Source organism: Glandiceps talaboti, chromosome 10, assembly GCF_964340395.1.
Source record: "Glandiceps talaboti chromosome 10, keGlaTala1.1, whole genome shotgun sequence".
Lineage (NCBI taxonomy): Eukaryota > Metazoa > Hemichordata > Enteropneusta > Spengelidae > Glandiceps > Glandiceps talaboti.
The window spans coordinates 15,124,234-15,148,622 of record NC_135558.1 but is presented as its reverse complement, the minus strand read 5'-3'; the positions used below and the strand labels follow the sequence as shown (position 1 = coordinate 15,148,622).

Here is a 24,389-nt window from a genome sequence, read left to right as displayed (position 1 = left end):
AATCGTCAATGCAGGTAAAATGTCTGAATATACAAATGAAAAGTAGATCTATAAAAATATATGATTATATAAAACCAAATAATAGCAATCACTACATTATTACCAAAAATATGAATTTTTTTCACGTATTTGAGAAAGTTCTGTATTTGTCATTCCATAATAGCAAAATATTCAATGCTAGTATGAGATATTGGTAAATATTGATATATACAGGGGGAGGGGTGGGTGTTAAACTTGACAACTCTTATTTGGTAATTTCGTAAAAAAACGAATTATAATGTAACTCTTGATTACTAAAACGTGGTTAGTAATGTTGTAAGCTTACGTGTAAATGACAACTTCTGCAAACCGGGTATAAGGTTATATTTGTAAATTTACATATCCACACAAGGAAAGTTTTAAAAAAATACTTGTATAAAATTGCCTATTACATGTCAGCAGTCCCTTGCTGTAACCTTCTGTATATTAATATGTGAGGGGACAGGCCTAGACTACCTGCAAGCTATTTCCTGATTTCCCCATTTATCCACTGCTATAGCTTATATTAATTCGTGTAAAATTACTCGATTATATTCATACTACTACTACTGTGACAGCAGTCTGAGGCATATGCAACAAATATAATTGCTCATTCAAAATCTACTCTGACGTCACTTTTGGATTCTCTATTGTGATCTCATTAAGATTAGAAGGTTTCAATTAATACAGAATGGCTAAACAATATGTATAATGAAACCTAATGAATACCCACAATGCCGCACATGGTTTGATCAGAATAGATTTAAAACCCGCAAATGATTATTTTTGAAAACAAGAGCATGGTAATTTTAACTCTAGTGAACGTTGGTGGCGCACCGAAAATGAAAGCTACATATTTGTATAACGTAGACTGTCAGGGCGCCATCTACGAGTGGACTTTACAGTGCGCCATCAACGACTGGACTTTACAGTCTAAGTAACGTATTCCCTGCAAACATTGACACTGATATTTGTCATGAGCGATTTGTCATCCCATTTATCTTTATCTGTTCAATGATTTTGTCATCTGTTTTTGAGCAACCATTTTTTTATGTAGTATTCGGCAGAATTTTAGTTGCTCAAAGTATACTGTATATCTGACCAGTAATATCGTTACTGTTATCATAACTTCCATCTTGTCATAAGACTTTGTACTGTGTTTAATTCCCTCAGTTTGAAATTATAACAAAGAGGACGTCATGACAGTATCTGCCAATTTGTCATATTACTAAGGAAAACATACTACCAGCAAACCAACATAGACACTAACTAACACTATTGCTATTGAGCTTTCACATTTTCGGAGCGCCACCAACGGTCACTACATTGAAATTACCATGCTCTTGTTTTCAACGATAACCATTTCATATTTTTAAATCAGTCCTGATCCTGTAGTAATATCAACATCCATTCATAGCATATGTCAACTACAGACAAGGAAAATACTTTTCTACTTTTCCTTGTCTGTACGTTTACAAACATGTTGCAAGAACACTTTAAAGTTGTGCCTGTGTTAGCTTGCCGATAGCTGATTTGCCACTGTTGTAAGTTGAAATGTTAATAACAACCGCATCGATTTATTTCTAGTGTTAAATCATGTATCACATCTTGTATAAATTTATCTCTCCTAAAGGGAATATTTCTGGGTAAAGTATACATAATTGTCGTCAAAAGCAATTGAAATTTCTTCTGCGTAATAATGGAATTTGGAATATTAAAGTCTGAGTAGCTGTAATGAAGTATATTTTTAAGTTTTTAATTTATAAGTATTTGTGTTGTTGTTGCATGAATGTATTAGTTGAAGTATGTTCAGTATGATCTTGAAACCCTATAGCATCTCACGTATTGATAATTTGCTGACTAACTAGTTCTAGTCCATTCCATACCTCTTTCAAGATTGTTTACACACGGACATCAACCCAATGTACACAATACCAGCAACTATTAGTAAAGAAACAATTCAACTAATCAGAATGATTGAACAGTTTCACATTAAAATTGATTTTGGTGTCACTTTAAAATGAAGTAGCAAAACGTAACGAAAAGTTACAACCACCGGTGTTTGAGGATACTGATTATCAACACGTGGGGGCCATTTTGTATGGTATGTGGTAGAACATGTAATTCTTATAGTATTAAAAAAAACTGAATGCTAAAATAACAATTAAGCATTAAGAAATTGATCCTTTCAATTTCTACTTGAATAAAATGCCGCAACTTATCTTACAGGTTATTGTTCTGTGTTGGAGCCAAAAGATGTAGGAATGACTCCCTAAGATAATTCTGAAATTGATTTTCTGGTTATGAAACATATAAAGGTTGTAAAACTAATCTTAAAATACTGAAACGCTTTGTTCAACAAAACGGATGCTAATTCTGCTTGAAAGCGAAGTCAATTATTCCTCTTGTGTAAATACGATTGTGTTGATCTCTTCTCGAGATTAAAATCATCACCGCTCCCCAGCGTTATAAAAAAGAAATGCACTAGACAATTCAAAAAGATACTCAAGGTCATGTACGTTTCTTCAGTTTCTCAAGCATCTGCCTCCTCCTTTAATTCAACGGTAAGACCTCCTTTTTCGAAGCCCTCTTTGTCATCGGTATGCAAATTATCATACGTATGGTCTACGTCCGGCGACGTAGCACCGGGTGAATTCAAATACCGGACCGTGTCGCTCGTAGCTTCCAGCTGGACTGTCTGTGGTAAAGGAGTCTTTTCCGGCAATGCGGGTGCATCTACAGGAACCTCGTAATGTGGTGGTGGTGAAGGGGTATATTCAGGTGGGGCGCACGCGTTGTTCATGTAGTCGTAGTCGGTTGGGCAGGCATACAGTGGATTTGGTATTCCGATAACAGCGCCCCCTTCATGCTGTGGATTGTTATTTGGGGTGTTTACTATTTGTTGAGTATCAGCTGGGTTTCTATTCTTACGTCTCCTAGTATATAACAACAATATCCGAAGTAAGAAGATTAACACAATATATAAAAAAAACAATGTTCACGTCAACTCATACATATTAATACACTAGAATAAGTGTACAATGTGTCAATTGTTTCATTCATTTTTTCGTGAACTCAAAATAATACCTTTCTCAGGAAGGATGACAGGTATAAAAAAACGCAACTACGCATATCGTTAGCGCAGTGCACACCGTGTTACGTCAATGTGGTGATTTCGTACTACAATTAATTCAAAATGTCGTCTGCACGTAAAACTTTGGTTCAACAACGTCAACAACTTGGATGAAAGGTTGGAGGGTGGTCGTGGTCGTCGTTGTCGTTGTCGTTGTCGTGGTCATGGTCGTCGTCGTCGTCGTCGTCGTCGTCGTCGTTGTTGTTGTTGTTGTTGTTGTTGTTGTTTAGTTAACTTACCTCCGAAGGAAGATAAACAACAGTACGATCACTACTACAACTACAAAGAGCCCAAGACATGCTGCCAGTATAGGGACCGTCGACTTCGAACCTTTGCCACCCTGTCCAGAAACTTTTTCAGGTTTAGGTGTTGCAACTGGTACTTTATCAGTCGGCTTCTCTTTTGAGGTTGAAGGTACTGTAAGAATAAACGGTTTACGTGTTTTGTCAGCATTGGTTTATTCAAAAAAAATTATGTCATAGTGTCCGATGTATATGACTAAATGGGATACCCTGTTCTGCGGTCCATTTATCATTTTATCCTTTAAATCAACTCACGGAATCGCATAATTGTTTTCATAATTATGTACACAGAACCACAGGGGAAAAGCTAGCACGTAGTTGATTGATTGGTCGATATTGTCTGTGCCTGTTAGGGTATTTCAAGTGTCTTGTGTGATAATCACCCAGTAGATAGTAGATAAAGCACATTTTCGCGGAAACAGATCCCCGGTAATTATGAAATTATGGGTGGTTTAGTTTAGATAAGAGGAGAAGACTGGACAAGATGACTTTATGTAGTCAACAATGAGAGTATTATATACAGCTGAAAGAGAGAAAAGAAGCGAGGGAAAGAAGAAAAAAAGTTTTATATCACCACAAAAATCAGTCAGTTGATCAATTATCACACACAAAATACTAGTAAGTCTTATTTCACCACAAAATTAATCATTCAATCGATAAATCAAATATTCAATCGATCGATCAATTGATCACAAAAATCAGTCAGTTGATCAATTATCACACACAAAATAAGATTTATTTCACCACAAAATTAATCATTCAATCGATCAATCAAATAATCAATCGATCGATCGATCGATTGATCAGTCAGTAACAGTCCTGTGACTGAACATAAGAAATTTGTCAGAAATGTCACTGTAAATTCTGTTATCCGATTGATTTTCATATGACTTCAAACAATTTGAATCTATTTTAATATTATGCCTTCCGTATTTGGCAGTCAATCGACTCTGTCGAATGTTACGGAGTATTCCCGAGGCTTACGCACGCAGTTACTGTACATGTACATCGCCGCCGGTCTCCGTAAATACCGTAGTCATCAGGATTGCCATCGGAGCAAGACAGCGACAATTTTCAACTTACAAGACTTTCTGTCACAAAATTAACTGTTACAAATCAAATTGTGGTTCCCGAATTCCATATAAGTAGGAACAACGTTAACATGCACAACCTGTTACAAGTAAGCAAGGTATGGGGAGGGGGGGGGGAACTGTTTATTCATGTCATGTTGCAGTTGTTATGTTATGTGCAACAATAGAAGAAAAATGTATAAAAGTGAACGTATTGTTATTTCATTATAACATACAGCGAGTTACAAGTTACTGTTCACTCGCCCTGTTTGATACGATCTCTTTGAAGTTTGAGAGAAATCAGAAACTGTACATTCTACATTTTAAGATAGAAACGACCACATACATGTACAGTGCTGCTACACTTTAAGTCTGAATGAATACTGCAACTATATGCGCAGACACGCAGGCGCCAATGCCGGATTCGATATCCGCATGGTGGCACGGCACATTAGTTCATTTTAAAACAAAATGTCACAAGAAACTATTCAATCTTAAGATTGTTATCTTAAAGTGTAGCATGTGCAGTTTCTTATTGGTTTCTGCATGGTTGTATCCGAACACAATCAGTGAATAGCAACCTGCTGCGCCCTGTAATTCGTACATTTTCAAATTTATAGCCATGCAAATATCTTTGAACAGTCACTGTACATACATCTTTATTTTTACTAGAGCATCTGACATTTGAACATATAGTATCGTCTAAAACAAGACACCTACCAAGTTCAAATTCGCAAAGTGTTATATTCAGGTTCCACTGGCCATTTTCGTTGCAAGTTAATCGTTTTGTGGTTGTCATTGGTATGTAACCAGTATCACATTCAAAACTGCATGAGCCACCAACAACGTTACTACACCCGTCCTCCATTTTGCCATTGTGGAATGAGAGAGGGCATACTGAATGGGCAAATTTCAATGAAAATCAATTTATTGAAAAGGAAAGTAAATATACATTCACACGTTGACTTTGATTCAGTCAATGCGGGTCAAAAACTTCATCCATGGTCAATGGATATCTTCTCAGTAGTATTAAATTTGCATATGAACCCAACCAAATACAAGGTCAATATTCTCTATCGATGTCATTAGCACAACATTTGCATACGTAAACAATAAGTAACATGAAAGTGGACACAGTGTGAGATTAGCATTATTGGTGTGTAAATATATCTATTCTGGAAGACGGTGAGAACAGCGACTGCGACTTGAAAAGTGCGACACTTCGAACCCTTGAAGAGTGATCTGTGACCTGTGATTTAGCTATACAAGTGTTGCAGCAATGCACATGCTGTCAAATGAGTCGCTGTCCTCACTGGTGTTCCATATACATTTGTTTGCCACGTTTGCTGTGCAAAATGGTGAAAGCTATATCATGGAGGTATAAGAGGAGATACCACCATGGTTATATACAGCATGGAGGTAAAAACAAGTGTCATTGGGCGATATAACATGTAATAGTAATAGTCATTAAATTTAACAAATGAAACAGTGTGTGTAATAATAAGAATATTTCAGAGTTAACCTTATACCAAAATTATGTTTTAATAAGAATATTGATACATATATATAGTCTCGATTACCCAGACTCTTGCCGTTGAGGGCTCCACTCCAGCAGACTAACATGTACGTTGTATCAAAGGTCATTGTAATTGTGGATTTCCAACATTGGGTGTGCATCTACCATTTCTTTTGTATGCAATGTAACAAATAGGCTTTGATTTCTAGTTGTCTACTACACGCGCTACGACACATCTAAATGCAATTAATGGTTGTCGAGAGATATCGTTTGACTGGTTCAGAGTATTCATCATAGATGTTTCCAACAGAATGTGAACAATATTCGAGTACTTATTTTAGTAGGTTGTTGAATTAACATTTATGAAAAAGAGAGGGTGAAATATGCCAAGAAAACCAACATATATTGCGAATAAAAACAGATGATGGGTCTTTGGGTCCGAATGACAATGTGAATCCACAACAAATTTTCAGTCTTTACCTGACCTGACCTGACCTGACCTGTCCTGACCTGACCTGACCTGACCTGGCCTGGTTTGTACCTGACCCGTACCTGTGTTTTTTATCGACCGTTTTGGTGTTGATGTTGCTGTTGGCGTGATTGATGAAATTGAACTATATGTATTTGAACTCTGAACGAATTTAGTATCCAGAATTCGTTGTTGTGACTATCACACAGGACATATTTTGTCTACTCGTACTCATATTAATATTTGGTTATTTGTTGCTGAGAATTAACCCCTCAGTGAGTGCCATTTCACGAGAAACTGTATTCATGCAATCTTGCTTTCTTAGAGCGTAGCAGGTGCAACTGTTATATTATCTTCTCCGTGGTTGCATCAAGCAGAGCGAGTGAACAGTAACTTAGAATGTGCTGTATATTGTACATTTTATAACTACACAAATATATCGTGAATGATCACTGTACATCTTTATTTTTACTAGAGCATCTGACATTTGAACATATATTATCGTCTAAAACAAGACACCTACCAAGTTCAAATTCGCAAAGTGTTATATTCAGGTTCCACTGGCCATTTTCGTTGCAAGTTAATCGTTTTGTGGTTGTCGTTGGTATGTAACCAGTATCACATTCAAAACTGCATGAGCCACCAACAACGTTACTACACCCGTCCTCCATTTTGCCATTGTGGAATGAGAGAGGGCATACTGAATGGGCAAATTTAAATGAAAATCAATTTATTGAAAAGGAAAGTAAATATACATTCACACGTTGACCTTGATCCAGTCAATGCGGGTCAAAAACTTCATCCACGGTCAATGATCACAGTATCTTCTCAGTAGTATTAAATTTGCATATGACCCAATTGCAATCCAATACATGGTCAATATTCTCTATCGATGTCATTAGCATAACATTTGCATACGTAAACAATAAGTAACATGAAAGTGGACACAGTGTGAGATTAGCATTATTGGTGTGTAAATATATCTATTCTGGAAGACGGTGAGCACAGCGACTGCGACTTGAAAACTGCGACACTTCGAACCATCGAAGAGTGATCTGTGACCTGTGATTTAGCTATACAAGTGTTGCAGCAATGCACATGCTGTCAAATGAGTCGCTGTCCTCACTGGTGTTCCATATACATTTGTTTGCCACGTTTGCTGTGCAAAATGGTGAAAGCTATATCATGGAGGTATAAGAGGAGATACCATCATGGTTATATACACCATGGAGTTAAAAACAAGTGTCAGTGGGCGATATAACATGTAATAGTAATAGTCGTTAAATTTAACAAGTGAAACAGTGTGTGTAATAATAAGAATATTTCAGAGTTAACCTTATACCAAAATTATGTTTTAATAAGAATATTGATACATATACATATAGTCTCGATTACCCAGACTCTTGCCGTTGAGGGCTCCACCCCAGCAGACTAACATGTACGTTGTATCAAAGGTCATTGTAATTGTGGATTTCCACCATTGGGTGTGCATCTACCATTTCTTATGTATGCAATGTAACAAATAGGCTTTGATTTCTAGTTGTCTACTACACGCGCTACGACACATCTAAATGGAATTAATGGTTGTCGAGAGATATCGTTTGACTGGTGCACAGTATTCATCATAGATGTTTTCAACAGAATGTGAACAGTATTTGATTACTTATGTTGTTGAATTGGCATTTATAAAAAAAGGGTGAAATATGACATGAACAATTGCGAATACAATCAGATGATGGATCTTTGGATCCGAATGTGAATGTAAATCCACAAAAAATATTCAGTCTTTACTTGACCTGACCTGGCCTGGCCTGGCCTGGTCTGTACCTGGCCCGTACCTGTGTTTTGTATCGACCGTTTGATGTTGATGTATTTTTGTATCCAGAATTCGTTGTTGTGACTGTAATTATTACACAGGACACATTTTGTCTAATATTTGGTGATTTACCCCTCAGCGAGTGTCATTTCACGAGAAACTGTATTCGTGCAATCTTGCTTTCTTAGAGCGTAGCAGGTGCAACTGTTATATTATTTTATCCGTGGTTGCATCAAACAGAGCGATTGAACAGTAACTTAGAATGTGCTGTATATTGTACATTTTGTAACTACACAAATATATCGTGAATGATCACTGTACATCTTTATTTTTACTAGAGCATCTAACACTTGCAGTTATATAGTATAATCTAATATTTAATACAGGACACTTACCAAATTCAAATTCACAAAGAGTATTTAGATTCAGGTTCCACTGGCCAAATTCGTTGCAAGTCAATCTTTGTGTGGTTGTTGTTGGCTTGTAACCAGTGTCACATTCAAAATTGCAAGTGCCACCGACAACGTTTCTACACCCGTCCTCCACTTTGCCATTGAGGAAAGAGAGACGGCATACTGAAAGAGCAAATTTCAATAAAAAAATAAATAAAACCAGTAAGGAACAGAATCACAGTCAGAATTTGATTGTTCATGTTGATTATCAAACAGGATCTGCAATTGTTGAAGTCGAATGCCAAACAGACAGAAAATGTGTCCCATATTCGTTCTATGAATATGGCGGTAGGAAGAAAACAGCAAATTTCAATGAAATTAAATTTATTGAAATTGAAAGTACAGATACATTCATACGTTGACCTTGATTCGTCAATGGGTCAAAACCTTCATCCAAGGTTAGTGAATATCTTCTCAGTTGATAATGAACAAGTAGTACTAAATTTGCATATGAACCCAATGCAAGGTCACTATTCTCTTTCGATGTTATTAGCATAATATTTGCAAACGGAAACAGTATTATGATAATGAACTTACCCCATTGATAACGAATAATTGCCCTGATGTTTGCATATGTTCCATTACTCGCGATCAATCAATTAATATTTTGTGTTCAAAAATAGTTTATGAAAACAATTCAAGTATTTGCATATTATCAGTTTTGTGTTTTGTTTTTTCAAACACATTATTCCATAATACTTGTCTCCATTAAGCCAAGGAATTACAAGTGACCTAAGGGGTATTGTGACTACGAGTTACTAGACGAATAGAAAATAAACCCCTTTCGTCAAGAGTATTTTCCGTCTCACTGAAGAAAAACATTGCGAAGCATAACTTATCTAAAATTGGGGAAAATAATAGCGATATGGAATGCTTTCACTTGTGTTGAACAACAAAGAACCAGTGACGTGGACATGGGTTGTCATGACGTAGAACGACCCGGTTATATAATCCATATTATGTGGCCAAAGACGACAACTTGACTTGTGTTTGGTATACTTAGATGTTATTCCCAATATTTTTCTTCGTTCAGCCAACTTGAACGAAAATATTGAGTGACCTAGGGGGGCCATTGTCACTAGTCGTCTAGCGACTTCTAGTGACAACCCTTAGCGGTCACGAGTATTTTCCGATTGGACTCGGAATAACATAATTATACCAGCTCCAATAATATCAAAGACAAATCGGGGAAATTAATGGCAATTTTGAACGTTTTGATTCATATTTTGAACACAGCAGAACCAGTGACGTAGACACGTGTTGCCGTGACGTAGAACAACCGGAGTGCATATACTAGTAGTATAGTTTTTGTTAAACTTGGCTTGTGCATAGTATAATGACAATGATACTTACAAATTTGTTCACAAAGTCCATCTATATTTGTATTCCACTGACCGTCAGCAGCGCAACGTGGGGCAATTCTTTTCAACTGTCTGTACCCATCATCACATATAGCAGAACAATACTGCCCATTGAGATTAACGCAGTTATCATTCATTCTTCCGTTCAGCATTTCAAGAGGACATCTCCTTACTGAAAAAGTTGGTGACACTAAACTCATTACAATCAAATTAATATTTTTCTTCATCAATTGGAAAGCTAAGAATTTTGATCACATTGTAACATAGAGACATACATACACACATACACACACACACATACATACATACATACATACATACATACATACATACATACATACATACATACATTCATACGTGCATGCAAACTGACAGACAGACAGACAGACAGACAGACAGACAAGACAGACTAAACAGTAAAACATTGACTGCTATATAAGCTATTGAGGCAGAAAGACACAGAGACATACAGTTTTGATCATAGTTTGATATCGACAGACATATTGGCTTACAGACAAGTATGTACAAAGACAGACTGACACGACATGAACAGCGCAACATTTTACTCCTATATATAGACCAGAGGCAGACAGAGTGATAGACAATACAAATGGACGACAAGACAGACAGGCGGTTATGATCATAGTTTGACATAGGAAGACTGACAGATAGCGATGATGACGGACACACAGAAGCACAGGCAAATATGTAGCTAGACAGAAACAGACCGACAGGCAGGCAAACAATTTTGATAATAGACTGACAGACTGATGGGTGGTCGTAGGGACGGATGGACAGACTGACAGTGGGTAGGTGGGTGAGTGATTGAGTGAGTGGATGGATGGATGGATGGAAGGAAGGATGGATGGATGGACAATGAATGAATAAATAAATAAATAAATAAATAAATAAATAAATAAATAAATAATTAAATAAATAAATAAATAAATAATTAAATAAATAAATAAATAAATAAATAAATAGAAAAAAATAAATTGCTAAGAACGAATGCACGAACGAACGAACGAACGAACGAACAAATGAATGAATGAATCATTTTGCCTACAAATAACAAATCAATAAATCGATCACATGTTGTTCATTTCGCTTTGGACAAGGTTGTGCATTTTAAAAGTCTAGGGGAGAAGCTAGAAAATAGTCATAGATTGTCCGAGTCTATCTAGGATTTACAATTACCAATTGCTTTTCTCATAAAAAAAATTATAGGGGTAGAAAACAAAAGAAAAACATTATGAAGTCTCATTCGTGAAAGAACTGGTATGTATTACAATGCGGAATACTTTTCGACAGAAAAATTTGTCTGTATTTAATTCAAGTGATTTCTGGATGAAATGTCGTATTCTTAGTACATTCATTCGATTCGTGGCATGGTTATTTTCATTCATGATATGATTAATTCATAGAACATGTTTTGTCATACTCTGCAAGATAGACATTCGTGCAACGCTATCACTGCCAGCACTCAAGAAACCTGATAGGATTGAACTCGGATCACTAACGAATTAGTGGTCTGAGGTTTAAACAACACGACGTATATCTTACAATCTATTTTTTTTATCCTTATTCGATCGTATACATCCTTAAACGATTACTTGTCCATGTGGGATGAGGGGACGTTTACTCTTCACGGTGTATTTTTAAATATACTCATACTTACCCGGTATACATCGCCTTGAACGTCTAGGACAAAGGCACTCGGCGCCATTATTGGTATTGATGCAAATTTGATCTGCCCTGCAGGTAAAGGTATCACACTGATCGGCGGCTGTAATTAGAAAATAACGGCGTAAAGTTCAAAAGCCCCGTGGGATAAATATTCTAACTATACACTTATGATTGCTATATTGCTCTATCTCGAAATTGCAAATAACCTACCTAGACCATTCAAACAAATCATGTATGGGATGCTGCTAGAGTTTCAATAATATATCATTTGAATTTCGAAAAAAATGCAACAAAAATCATAACGTAATGGTGCTGCGTACAGTTCATGTACCTTTAAGAAATATAAGGCAAAAACAAAAGAATTGTCAGCACTCGCATCACTTAAATACACTCGTGACAGTCTCTTTCTTTTTCATGTTTGTCCAGACCATGCAGTCTGCAGATCTGAGGGGGAGGGGAGACTCAAAAATAACCCTCTCTACTTCTGAATCAGTGAAAACAACTGCAGTACCAATAATGAACAAGCAAGCAAATGACGTCTGCCCCATATACACACTTGCTCTAAAGTACAAAATAAAAAGAACAGTAACTGTCATAAATAGTAGGTTTGTTGAGAATTTAAATAAAAATCGTGTCCTTTCACCAAATATCCTGACCAAAACTCTTTTTTTTTTTGCCTTATACGCATGCTTTGATAACCATGTATCGTCATGTTGTTTCGAATCTTACGTTACGTCATCTTGAATAATCAAGTAGGGTCGATTTCACCTATTGGAGTGATGAATAATAAATGACCCCCCTCCCCATTATTATTCAAGACGACATGACGTCTATACATTGGTTATTCCTTTGTCTGTCTGTCTGTCTGTCTGTCTGTCTGTCTGTCTGTCTGTCTGTCTGTCCGTCTGTCTATCTGTCTGTCGTTTTAGTTATTTCGTCATAGATTCATCAATATGGCCTTCTTTAACAACAGCCTAGCTAATTAATAAAGCACTTCAACGTTTCTTAATAAGGCTTACCTTCCGACAAAGGCTGTAAACTCTGATGAAAAAACTTAAGGGCGGTTGGTTTTTCACTTAAAGTAATAATTCTCAGCCGTCGTTTATTAGTTAGATCGTAGATAATTATTTGTGTCTCTTCGGTTTCGGCCAGGAATAGAAAATCCTAATCATGAAAAAGAAATATAAATTGTACTGTTTAATACAGTAATATTATTATCAATGCATATTTTGTATTGTAATACATCGTCTACACACAGCCTACAGTGACTGGCTTAGATCGTATAACGTGGTATTGATTAGTGAGCCGTGGTGACCTCAATTTGCATACACGTGACACTATTCGCAAATCGCATATTATTTTCCCTAGGGAAATATTACACAGGAGTCATATTGGTGATTGGCTTTGACTTTGGAAAGAATATGTGCGTGGGACAGTTTTGTGTAGTAAAACATGTATTGCCTTACCTTATTAGGGCACAAGTTGACGTCATATTACCGCTTTGAACTGTTATGTAGCAACTATTTCCCTATGACTTTCAACCTGCATTAAAAGTCCTCGGGGAATAGATATCCACTAGTGCCCTCATAGCCAGGTGTGAACATTCTAGGGCTAATTAATTAATTATTATAATTGACGTTTTGCATATAGGTAAAACGGATGTTACGTCATGGCCGAAATCGAGGTTCTTGACCGTGCTTGATTTTTTTTACTTTTTCCCATCTTTGTTGTGTATTTTCTTGCTATGTATTATCACAATCGTGTGATAAATATTGTATCGTTCATATAATAATTGACGTTTTTCACAGTTAATCAGGAGTGACCTCAAAACTGATAATGAAGCCCTTGACCTTAACCTTGATCGTCTACTTGTGACTTTTGCAATAGTTCAAAGATTGTGCCCTAACACTGCATGCTATAAGCTTGAAGTTCAACGGCTAAAATGTCTACACGACACATACCTGAAAAATTGTTATTCCAGAAAATTGAGCATTTGGTTCAAACACTGCAAAATTCTGCCTGTCGTTTCCTTCAAAATCAACCGAGTCAATTCTGTGGGTGCCATCGTCTGCCCAATACAGCCTATTCAAAGAACAAATATATTGTGACGTCAAACTGAGGTGGTATGTGAATATGGTAGTCTTTTTTCGATGCACATTAGCAATCCGGTCAATATACTAATCAACATTAGGTGTACGCTGAGATGCACCCATTCCCACATCTTGACCTGTCAATGAATAGTATTAGTGCGTGCCACCACTCCTTATGCATGTATGTGGGAAAAGAATGTATATCGAAGCCCACCCTCTTGTGGCTGGAAGATGCCATTCGCATACAGTACTTTAAACTTGAACAAGGTAAACTTTCCGGTTCAGGGGATGGGCCGCAGGGAGTGGAGGCAGCTAGAGCTCGTGCGGCTGTGACAAGCTCCCTTGCAGTGTGACTGCAAGATTATATCAAAATGCATTTGAACTCTACAAGACTACTGTTGTAAGGTGTTTTGCTCAAAACTTGAAAATTGCTACTTAATTTTTATTAACTGCGTACTTCAGTCTTGGTCAAAAGATTCCGCACTTGGGACTTTTAAAGGACATGTGAAGTGTTTTTCACCTTCCCGTGACCCATTCCGTGACAAATTTAGGTTTGACTATCCGTTGACACTCAAAGTAAATGAATTTCAAATTATAGAATATATTCATAGCTCTTGGGAATAAATGTTATCGATTATGTGGCAAAAAATTACAAAAATCAGATATTTTTACAAAATGGTAGAAAGTAATTGTCCGTTGTACAATCGACTGTGAGGGCGCTGTTCTTTGTCTGTGTGTCCCATGTGGGGTATTGCCTTTGCTATATTATAGTATATATGTTACTACTAGTGTACGAAGTACTGGAAATAATGGGGATTGCAAACGAAGTATAGACGCTAGGATGTTCTGATGACATGTACAGCCATCACAATAACTACCTGTCTTTGTTAAAATCAATTGCAAGATGTTGAGGTATGTTTGGACCGTCCTCTGGCATATTGACGATAACTTTCCGATCTGAGCCAGATAAAGAAGAGCGCTCAATTCCCGGATGACGACCGATGACTGACCAGAATAAAAACCTGTAAGTAATTATAACAGAGAAAAAGTAGAATATATTGTAATTTGGGGAGTAGTGATATAGTTGTGAGGAAGAATTCATTAAAGCCATCTGTCGGTTATTTGCGAAAGTGCGTGTTTGCACCAGTTTTACAAATGTCTGATCATAAACCTGTTCTTATGTTTGTGAGACTACGTACGACAAAGAGATAGTCTAGAGATCGACGGCTCTCGGGCTACCTTGCGACTGAAGGCGCACTCGGTGGCGTACCTTGGTTGCATCAAGACTATACTTTACGGTTCCTCGGCTGTTAACTTGAAACGACGGTTTCTTTTCGACTACCTGTTTGACCTTTAGTAGAAACTTGTTTGTATAAAGTTTATTGTACAGTAACAAGTAGGCTGGCTCACCTCTTTACAGCATGAATTACCATACCACCGGGTTCATGATCTTCGCCAATCTCAAGAACGTCGGTGACTCCATCGCCATTTACTTTGGCTACCACGATGCTTTGTGTTCGACGATCTGACCAGTAAACATTTGATGCTATCCAATCAACGGCAATACCTGTAATGAGAAGTCACGGTTTCAAAGAACGGGTTGGTTCAGAATGATAGGTAGATATATCGATGGATACAAATTATAAAGATGGACGAACGGATTAAGACAATTGAATAGATGGGTATCAGAGAGAGAGAGAGAGAGAGAGAGAGAGAGAGAGAGAGAGAGAGAGAGAGAGAGAGAGAGAGAGAGAGAGAGAGAGAGAGAGAGAGAGAGAGAGAGAGAGAGAGAGAGAGAGAGAGAGAGAGAGAGAGAGAGAGAGGGAAGGGAGGGAGGAAGGGGGGAGGGAGGGAGAGAGAGGGAGGGAAAGAAAGAAAGAAAGACACACAGACAGAGAACGATCGCGAGAGATTGTCTTCGGAGGCACGCCATTAAAAAGGAAGCGCCACTTAATCTTACGATCTTTTGTTGTGACGTTTTTCTCCATTTTGTTGAAATGTAGAAAATTTAAATTTGATGTCTTACCTCGAGCGTCTGTAGAATCAACAATAACGCTCCATGTCTCCCCTTCTCTCAGTCTAACCCTCATTATAGTATTCTGGAGGTTCATAGTGGAATGGGCATAAATAAAGTTACCGTAGACGTCAAAATCAATAGCGTTGACAGTCAATTCCGTAAAACAGGAGACGTTGAACCTCTGTGGTAAAGGCTTGTGTCCAATATTTGCTGGCATTTTACACAGTTTGTCATCTTCAGAGGAGAATATGAGTTCATGATCATGTATAGCCGACTCGTCTACAGAATAATTAGAAGTAGATTTGTTAAAGATGAACTAGCGGATGAAATGACAGTCATTGAGGGCGCTCTTTCAGTCGTTACTCGAGAGTCTTTTTGACTACCAGCGAGTTTTGAAAACTTATCTGATTGCAAACTGGGTTGTGTACGTAAAATAGTATATAAATAATAAAATAAAACATGTATTCAGAAATCATGGCGCTTGATAATATTTATCGAATATATTATATATATTTCCTCACGAGAATGAATATAAGCAGTTCGAGTACTACAAACACAAATGCACCATAGTGCAGTGGTTTCTTCTAAATCATGACAAATTCCTTTTACGTATGATTTTGTACGATTACTTATAATGCTTTTGTTTTGCCCCGTCTCGTAAGGGTGAGGTATTTATAATTATGTTGTCTGTCTGTCTGTCTGTCTGTCTGTCTGTCTGTCTGTCTGTCTGTCTGTCTGTCTGTCTGTATCGTGAATGTCTGTGTGTCGGTCTGTCTGTCTGTCTGTCTGTCTGTCTGTCTGTCTGTATCGTGAATGTCTGTGTGTGTGTGTCTGTCTCTCTGTCTGTTTGTCTGTCTTTCTGTGTCTGTCTGTCTGTCTGTCTGTCTGTCTGTCTGTCTGTGTATGTGACCAATTTCTCAAAAAAAAACTGCTCTCTCAACTTGGTACATAAATTCTTCGGGTATCTGACTTGCACTGATCAACTTTGGATGGGACATATGTGAGGAAATTAGCATATTAAACATACACGGTGCATGGTTTTAAGTAATGGCTTTTCGAAGCAGGCTTTCAAATTGTTGTGGATCGTCTAAACATACAATGTCATAGAAATCTCTCTATTTTGGCGATGGTGGCGCTCACTTAGTTGTAGAGTGAAAAGTAAAATAAAGCAGATTACCTGGTATACAGGTTACGTTGGTTTCAAGTTGAAAGCCTGTACTGCACATACATATAGGGCCTGTTGAATCACTAACACATAGTTGACTGCAGCCTGCTGTGTCACAGGGACCTGTGGAGTAGAAGATGGAAAACATACAAAGGTTATACGTTATCATGGGTAATGTATACATACAACCCCCCCCCATATATATATATATATATATATATATATATATATATATATATATATATATATATATATATATATATATATATATATATATGCGCGCGCGCGAGCACACAACCATGACGCATGTACATAATACATTAGATATGTACACGTGAGTTCGACTCACAGACACAGACACAGACACACACACAGACACAGACACACACGCACACACACACACACACAAACAAACAAACAAATAAACAAACACATAAGTGACACGTGTATAGTTAGGAGTCGAAGCCATGTCCTCTCAATTCTAGCCAGCTGATAGAACGCGTCTTCTGGTTGACTCCGTGTGTCGTCCGGTCCTGGTCTGTACCTTTCTATTCCTCGACAGGTGAAAAACTTCATTATATTCTTACTTTTTCGATATTACATGATCTAAGAAGTACTGAAGTGCACATACATATATATTTGAATGTGTATGTAAAAATTTATACAAATAAGCCCCCACTATGATATCGAACTTTGAATTTTAAATATGATGTTTTTCATTCAATAACGTTATTTGTTGTAACAGTTATACATAATAAATATCAAAACGAATACTGGATGTGTTTTCTGTTAAAGAAAAAGTAAACAACTTACTGTCTTCTCCAGGCTGCCGACTTTTATCGTAGTAGAGAACAGCATTCGGTTTGTACGAGTGAGGTGACGTAACGACACTGCCCTCAAACGGCAGAAGAAGAATGTCATCGTTCATGCGATCAGCAACAAATAAACCAAAGTCCTTTGAAATTTATAAGAAGTATGAATGGGATAGTTAGACCAAAATAAAGTCGGTCATATTTTGGCCTGAGTTCTTTTAATTATTGAGGCGTGTTTACAATATTGATATCCGCACTTTATTTAAATTTGATAAATTTGTTTTCACCAACTCTATATTTTTAATATTTTAACAAAAAATGTCTTCGATCAAAATATTCAATGCTCGGTTGTATTATCCCGAGAAAATGAAAAGGCATAAAAGATGAATATGTGCGCATAACAAATGTGGCATACATACATACATACATACATACATACATACATACATACATACATACATACATACATACATGCACGCACACACACACACACACACACACACACATACATACATACATACATACATACATACATACATACATACATACCTATCTTTGTTGAAGTCGATGGCAAGATGGTTTGGATTTGACAATACGGATCTCATAAGTATTTTCCGTTCCTTTCCATGTACACACACACACACACACACACACACACACACACACACACACACACACACACATTAAGTTGGACACACACGCACAGTGATAAAGGTGATGTACAGGGAGACAAGAGTCAAACACACCACATAGCATTAAACTCACCGGGTCTAGATCCAAACTAAAGATTTCACCAAAGTCCGACTGTCCACTTGCAAATGTCTGTGGAATGGCATCGACATCATTGAGATCCAGAGAAACAACTCTATGGCCAAGACTATCCGTCCAATATAGCCTTTAAACAAACGGAACAATTATACAATGATTAATACCAACTATACAAATGCAGTAACGTATCACCAAGTGGTCCGTACTAGTTTTGATGCCTTGACACGTGGTAAAGTCAGTATGCATGAAATCAAAACCGGCACTGTTGATGCCTCCCTGGTCGGATGCATTCTCGTAAGTCAGAGAGTTTCTGCTGTCTTGTGCTGTGACGTCACAAAAGAGCTGTTGTGATTTTACTCAGTATCCAGTTACAAACACATCAGGTTTAAACTTACATATTTTGAGAATGGTCTATCGCGAGTGCCATGGGTTGTCCTATGACGTCAGATCCAACTGCTTTCTCATCCACTAGTACAACCCGATCTTCACCGGAAAGTGTCGACCGTTCAATCTTATAATCGTCGCCCCAGTCACTCCAGTACAAGTATCTAAAAATATGAAAAAGTTACATGGATATCATATTTATGTAGGCAATGACATCAAATATTTTATTTGATGTCGTCTGTGATACCTATAGGCTGTCGACAGTCGTTCGTGCCTTTTTTGCTACGCTTTATCTAAAACTAAAATCGTCGCCTCGCTCAGGTACCGATACTATAACCACGTACTGATTAGCAACAGTGAGTGCTGGAGGTACAAGCTCATCATGCCTTCGGCACTCACAGTTATGTTCCTATCAGTAGGCTTTATAGTATTCAGCCCTACGGAGCGAGGCGACGACTTTGTTTTAGATGAAACTTAGCAATTAAAAAAGGCACGAACGACTGTCGACAGTCTAGTGATACCCTCGGAATACATACATCGCTGCCTTAATGTTGACCAATGTGTAGACTACCATCGATGTGCGCGTCTGGCGTACTACCACACACGCACTCTATCATCATGCGCATTTGGCCATCTTAGGATCGATGGTCGTGGCATAGACCTTTCACCTGTACAGCATCTATGGTAACATCTGCATAATATTTTCTGTGCATCCATATCATTTAGGAATGTCGACCTCAAAAAGAATATATAGTGCTTCCTAGCATTAGAAACTTACAAATCCATGTCGTCCCTTACCCGTTTATCGGATCACAGGCTATACCAGCTGGTGAATCTAAACCAGTCGTAACCAGGGTACGAACGTGGGAACCGGCGTAATTCGACATCTTAATCCAATTGTAAGCCGCATCAGTCCAGTATATATTATTAGCCAGCCAGTCAACAGCCACGCCCTCAACGAACGCTGAAGTTCCAGCAAAAACCTGCCGAATATTTCCTTCTACCATGCTTCCTGCGTAAATTGCTCTATGGCCCGGGTCACTCCATACAAGCACGGACTCATCGTAGTCGAAACTTAACGCAGTTTTCTCCGAGTTGTCAGGTGAAGCAAACAAGAGATTGAAGGGTATTGATTCATTCACTTCTACATGTTCAAAAATGTCTTGACCAGATCCTCGGTATGATATCAACCTGGAGTGAGTGTCCTGTTCATGGTCAGCAACAAATAATATAGGACCACTCACACTCCCAGTACTACCCTGACCATAAATTCCTGTTCAGTAATTTAAAAAAATAATTACAAAAATTACGATTATTATTATTCTCTCTCTGGAACTTTATTCACTTGAAGACACTTGCGGTGCCTTCCTCTGTTTAAAAAAAACAGAATTGCGTGTCATCGTACCTTCGGATTTTAAAGCTGCACTCGCCCCAACTGGAACTATTTTTTTTAAAACCTGATTTGTTAGATACCCCGAATACTATTGAATCACATGTGGGCAAACGTGTATGTGTTTGAAGTCCAACTTGAATCAAATTTTTTAAAAAAAGTTCCAGTTTGGGCGAGTGCAGCTTTAAACTTTTTGGGTGCGGACCCAACAATCAGCTCCCCCACAACACGATCACGATTTCAACCTGTCACTTATGGGTAAAATTAACATGCACAATGTCTAATAGGGAACTTGCAATCCAGACTGAGCATGCTCAGACGCCAAGGACTGTGGGATTATATGTGGTTATCGTAATACCTAATCTGGAGCTACTGATAAAATTAACCTCACACAATGGTCAAGGTAACTATGAATTGATTATTTGTGGTTACAAACAATGTCTCAACATTGTTTACAATACTAATTGGTTAGTATTTATTATCACGTTTCCCATGATGCAACATTCAACATGGTGGGTTTGCAAGTTCCCTATTACTTTGTATTTTAACATTTTTTACAGAATGTATTGGTGAGTGTCTGATCGAAAACAAAATACCCCAGTTGCAATGCATCTTTAACATTGGAGTCGTCACAAGGCCATGCTGTTGTTGACGTTGTTGTTGTTGTTGTTGTTGTTGTTGTTGTTTTTGTTTTTGTTGTTGTTGTTGATATAAAGGCAGAATACATGAAGCTCCTTGAATTTGGGTTTTCTTCACTCTTCAAACTGTATAAAATTTATTTCCCACGTGGTCAAATTGTTAACCACACAGTACACTTGCTGATGGAAGTTATCCAAGTCATAAAACTATGTTGTACATACATGTAATACACACACGCCAGTTACGTTGCAGTGATAAATTCACTGTCGTTAATTTTGTCGTAAAAGCTGAAGGCTCCTTTGCGACAACGCTAGGAAATTTAAACAGTCTGTTCCTCCATGCATACACACCCTATACGAGTGTAGTGTTTACTGTTCCTCCACTGACAATAAAGCGAGCGAAGTACTCTTGCGACAGTGTTTCGTCACCAACAATTGTTACAGTAACCTTTAACTGCAGTAATTTTTCACCTTCTAAGCTCTAGATTTCTAGATCTGTTTTTATTTCTTGAGCGCAACAGACCAGAGGTTTCTAAAGGGAAGTAGTTGTACAGCTGATAAAATAGATCTATTAATTATCACTCAACTCAAAACTGGCATAGTGATACCCGTATATTATAATTAACTATATATATATACGTGATTACATGTGACATACACGTGACCAATACAAGTTACCAGGGTTACAGTGTGTCACGTACGTGTATCGGAATCTTTACATGAACATTCATGAACAGTGCTCCACCCAAACGTTTCTTGTATGCGCGGTAGACATGTAGGTCAAAGGTTACGATAACTCAGTGGTGAGGTGCCTCGTAACGGCGAATCTCATCAACGTAACAGTACAATGCACATTCAGTGTCTGAAGGTCACCACTGACGTGTCGACAACATTCTGTTTCATGTGGACAATGTATTATGTCCTCGGACCGCAACATAATTGTTTGTATAGTGGTCTGTGACAAGCTTTGAATGGAGAGAGAGAGAGAGAGAGAGAGAGAGAGAGAGAGAGAGAGAGAGAGAGAGAGAGAGAGAGAGAGAGAGAGAGAGAGAGAGAGAGAGAGAGAGAGAGAGAGAGAGAGAGAGAGAGAGAGAGAGAGAGAGACAGACAGACAGACAGAGACAGACAGACAGACAGACAGACAGACAGATTGACAGTGGGTGGGTTGGTGGGTGGAAGAAACAGATGGATAAAAGGACGGATAGCTAGACACTATTTACACTACTATACTGTATAACTAGAACCCAATGTATGTGGCTATCACGAATACTATGTCTTACTCTTGAATTAAAGATAACATAAAATCTAGGCTAAAGGTATTTTCATGCCCACTGCAAAACAAAAACTGGGAGAACAGTAGGGGTGAAAGTGTGAGAAATTTCTAATTTGGCGTTTCTTGAGTAATCGCGCAAAAAGTTGTGTGATCATTACCTGTGGTAAAATCGTGAAACGACACTCCAGAACCCAAAGTTAATGAAAATATATTTCATGGAGTGGCCTTGTTCCCCGTTTGCAACAACAAACAAAATAAAATAAAGATAAATAAAATTCTTGAGCGTTAATACATTTGATAGTACTACTTCCATTTTATTTTCTATGGACAGTTGACCCCTAATGGCTGACTGCGGTAGTCAGTTAAGTAGCTTTTTAATGTGTCGAGGACTATATACTGTGTGGAAAAAACACCTTGAGGGTTTACAGTCTGTCAAATATTAACAATCATTAGTAAAAAACGGTTATTTAGTAAGTCTGTCGTGTGAAAGAGAGACTGTTTATATACACGTTTATAGCAAAAACGCACTCTATATTTTTTGGTATATGGCACCAAATTCCTGTCTACTGTGAATGATAAAAATACATGGTTCTATATAATGTATATATACCTTAATTGTAAAACGTAACAACAGCTGTTTCTTACTAGCTTTAGAATTAATGTAATTTCCTTCTCGCGAAGAATGAAAATAGGTCATACGGACATTAAAACCGATAAAAATATGTTCGGCTGTGGATAGACGGCTAACATAAACTGAACATTAAAAAACATAAACGTGTATTTTCAGCTGAGGGAAAGTGGTTATATATTCCAAATTTAATCAGGAATATGTGAACGTGGTGAAATATAAAAACGCAACCTTCGTGTTAAAGCTGGACAAACATTTTAATTATCAAGGGAAAAGTGCAGGTTTTGAGAGCCAACGCAACATACAGTCAATAACCCTACCGCATACCATGGAAGGTATAAAATACATACGTTTACGTAACATCATTGGCGCACGTCAAATGAAATGACAATAGCTAGCTGCGTTATATCGCGACAGACTATATAACAACGTGTTTGTCATAACACACGTCGGGTTTTCTAAGCTTCGGTCGTACATAGAATGGTCGATTTGTCATTGTCGATATTCATTGGCTGAATACGTGCTAGGTCAAATGTAGAAGTTTTGTTCATAATACCACAATAGCGGAATACACTGGCATTGTTAATGTTGGTTCTTGATTTACCATTTCGCTATATTCACAAGATTACATTTAGTTCGTCCTCGTTAAAATACTTGACAGACTCATAATCATAACAAACGTTACTATTTAGGGAAAGGGTTTACACACGGAGCTTAAGTATGACGTAAATGAATTCAACAATAGACTTGGAACTAATGTGTACATTTTATTAAAATCCGGTGTCCATTTTCTTTCTCTCTGAGTATATTAGGTTGAATATTTTCTTTTTAAATGAAGGAACAAGTTGTCATGAACGGCAAATGATCGAATAAGACGCATTTGCACCGAGAAATGAACTCATGACGGCGAGCTCCACCTTGCGACACCGTAGATAATCTCCAACGCTTTACTGCGCTATTCGTTTACAAATCAATACACATCAATGCATATATATATATTATTAATAGATTTAAAACACCAAAATATTTGAACCAACAAGATGGTACATTTGGGTCGACATCTACTCTACAAGACCAGTAAAAATAGAACTTACCTGCAACATAGATCAAGACCAGAAGCACGACACGAACCAAACACCTGTGGTTTGAAGCTGGCATTATGAGTGTTTCCCGTTGCAGAGTGATTGTCGATTATAGTGAGTTTGCGCGAATTTTCAGCAACATTCATGGAATTTAGAAAGTACTTCTCCGACAGGGGCGTTCCATTCTTGACCCGAATGCGAATCTAATAAAGCAATGTAGGCCGATTTCAAGTTCTCGACACACGTCAACGGTTCTTACTTTGGCTATACACTATCTAACTGGCAATGGCGGGCCTATTGTATGGAAGCTAAAAAAAGA

The 24,389-nt window shown here is 37.6% G+C and overlaps 1 protein-coding gene across 3 annotated transcripts; it reads right to left on the bottom strand.

Annotated features, from left to right (window-relative positions):
• Positions 1-24,389, bottom strand: LOC144441053 (low-density lipoprotein receptor-related protein 6-like). 3 transcript variants are annotated; one of them, XM_078130568.1, is made up of 18 exons: positions 24,083-24,389; positions 19,858-20,332; positions 19,071-19,223; positions 18,673-18,802; positions 17,909-18,050; positions 17,108-17,218; positions 15,940-16,209; positions 15,324-15,480; positions 14,792-14,935; positions 13,785-13,905; positions 12,843-12,987; positions 11,816-11,923; positions 10,130-10,309; positions 8,720-8,899; positions 7,032-7,208; positions 5,244-5,420; positions 3,391-3,568; positions 1-2,954 (listed from the first exon to the last, which is right to left on the bottom strand). In XM_078130568.1, exons 1-18 carry the CDS (start codon positions 24,144-24,146, stop codon positions 2,552-2,554), a joined length of 3,315 nt encoding a protein of 1,104 aa, XP_077986694.1. In that variant the 5' UTR covers positions 24,147-24,389; the 3' UTR covers positions 1-2,551. The 3 variants fall into 3 exon arrangements, with proteins under 3 accessions (XP_077986694.1, XP_077986695.1, XP_077986696.1); XM_078130569.1 differs by lacking the exon at positions 5,244-5,420; XM_078130570.1 differs by lacking the exons at positions 5,244-5,420; positions 7,032-7,208.

What these genes read in the sequence shown, in the direction of transcription:
- LOC144441053 (XM_078130568.1), bottom strand. Translation starts at nt 24,146, where the DNA reads ATGCCAGCTTCAAACCACAGGTGTTTGGTTCGTGTCGTGCTTCTGGTC. An exon ending in CAACGTAACCTGTATACCAG is followed by an intron (nt 16,210 to 17,107) that starts GTAATCTGCTTT and finishes ATTATTCTGTAG; the next exon opens with ACGAGTCGGCTATACATGAT. An exon ending in TCTTTGTGAATTTGAATTTG is followed by an intron (nt 7,209 to 8,719) that starts GTAAGTGTCCTG and finishes TTGCCCATTCAG; the next exon opens with TATGCCCTCTCTCATTCCAC.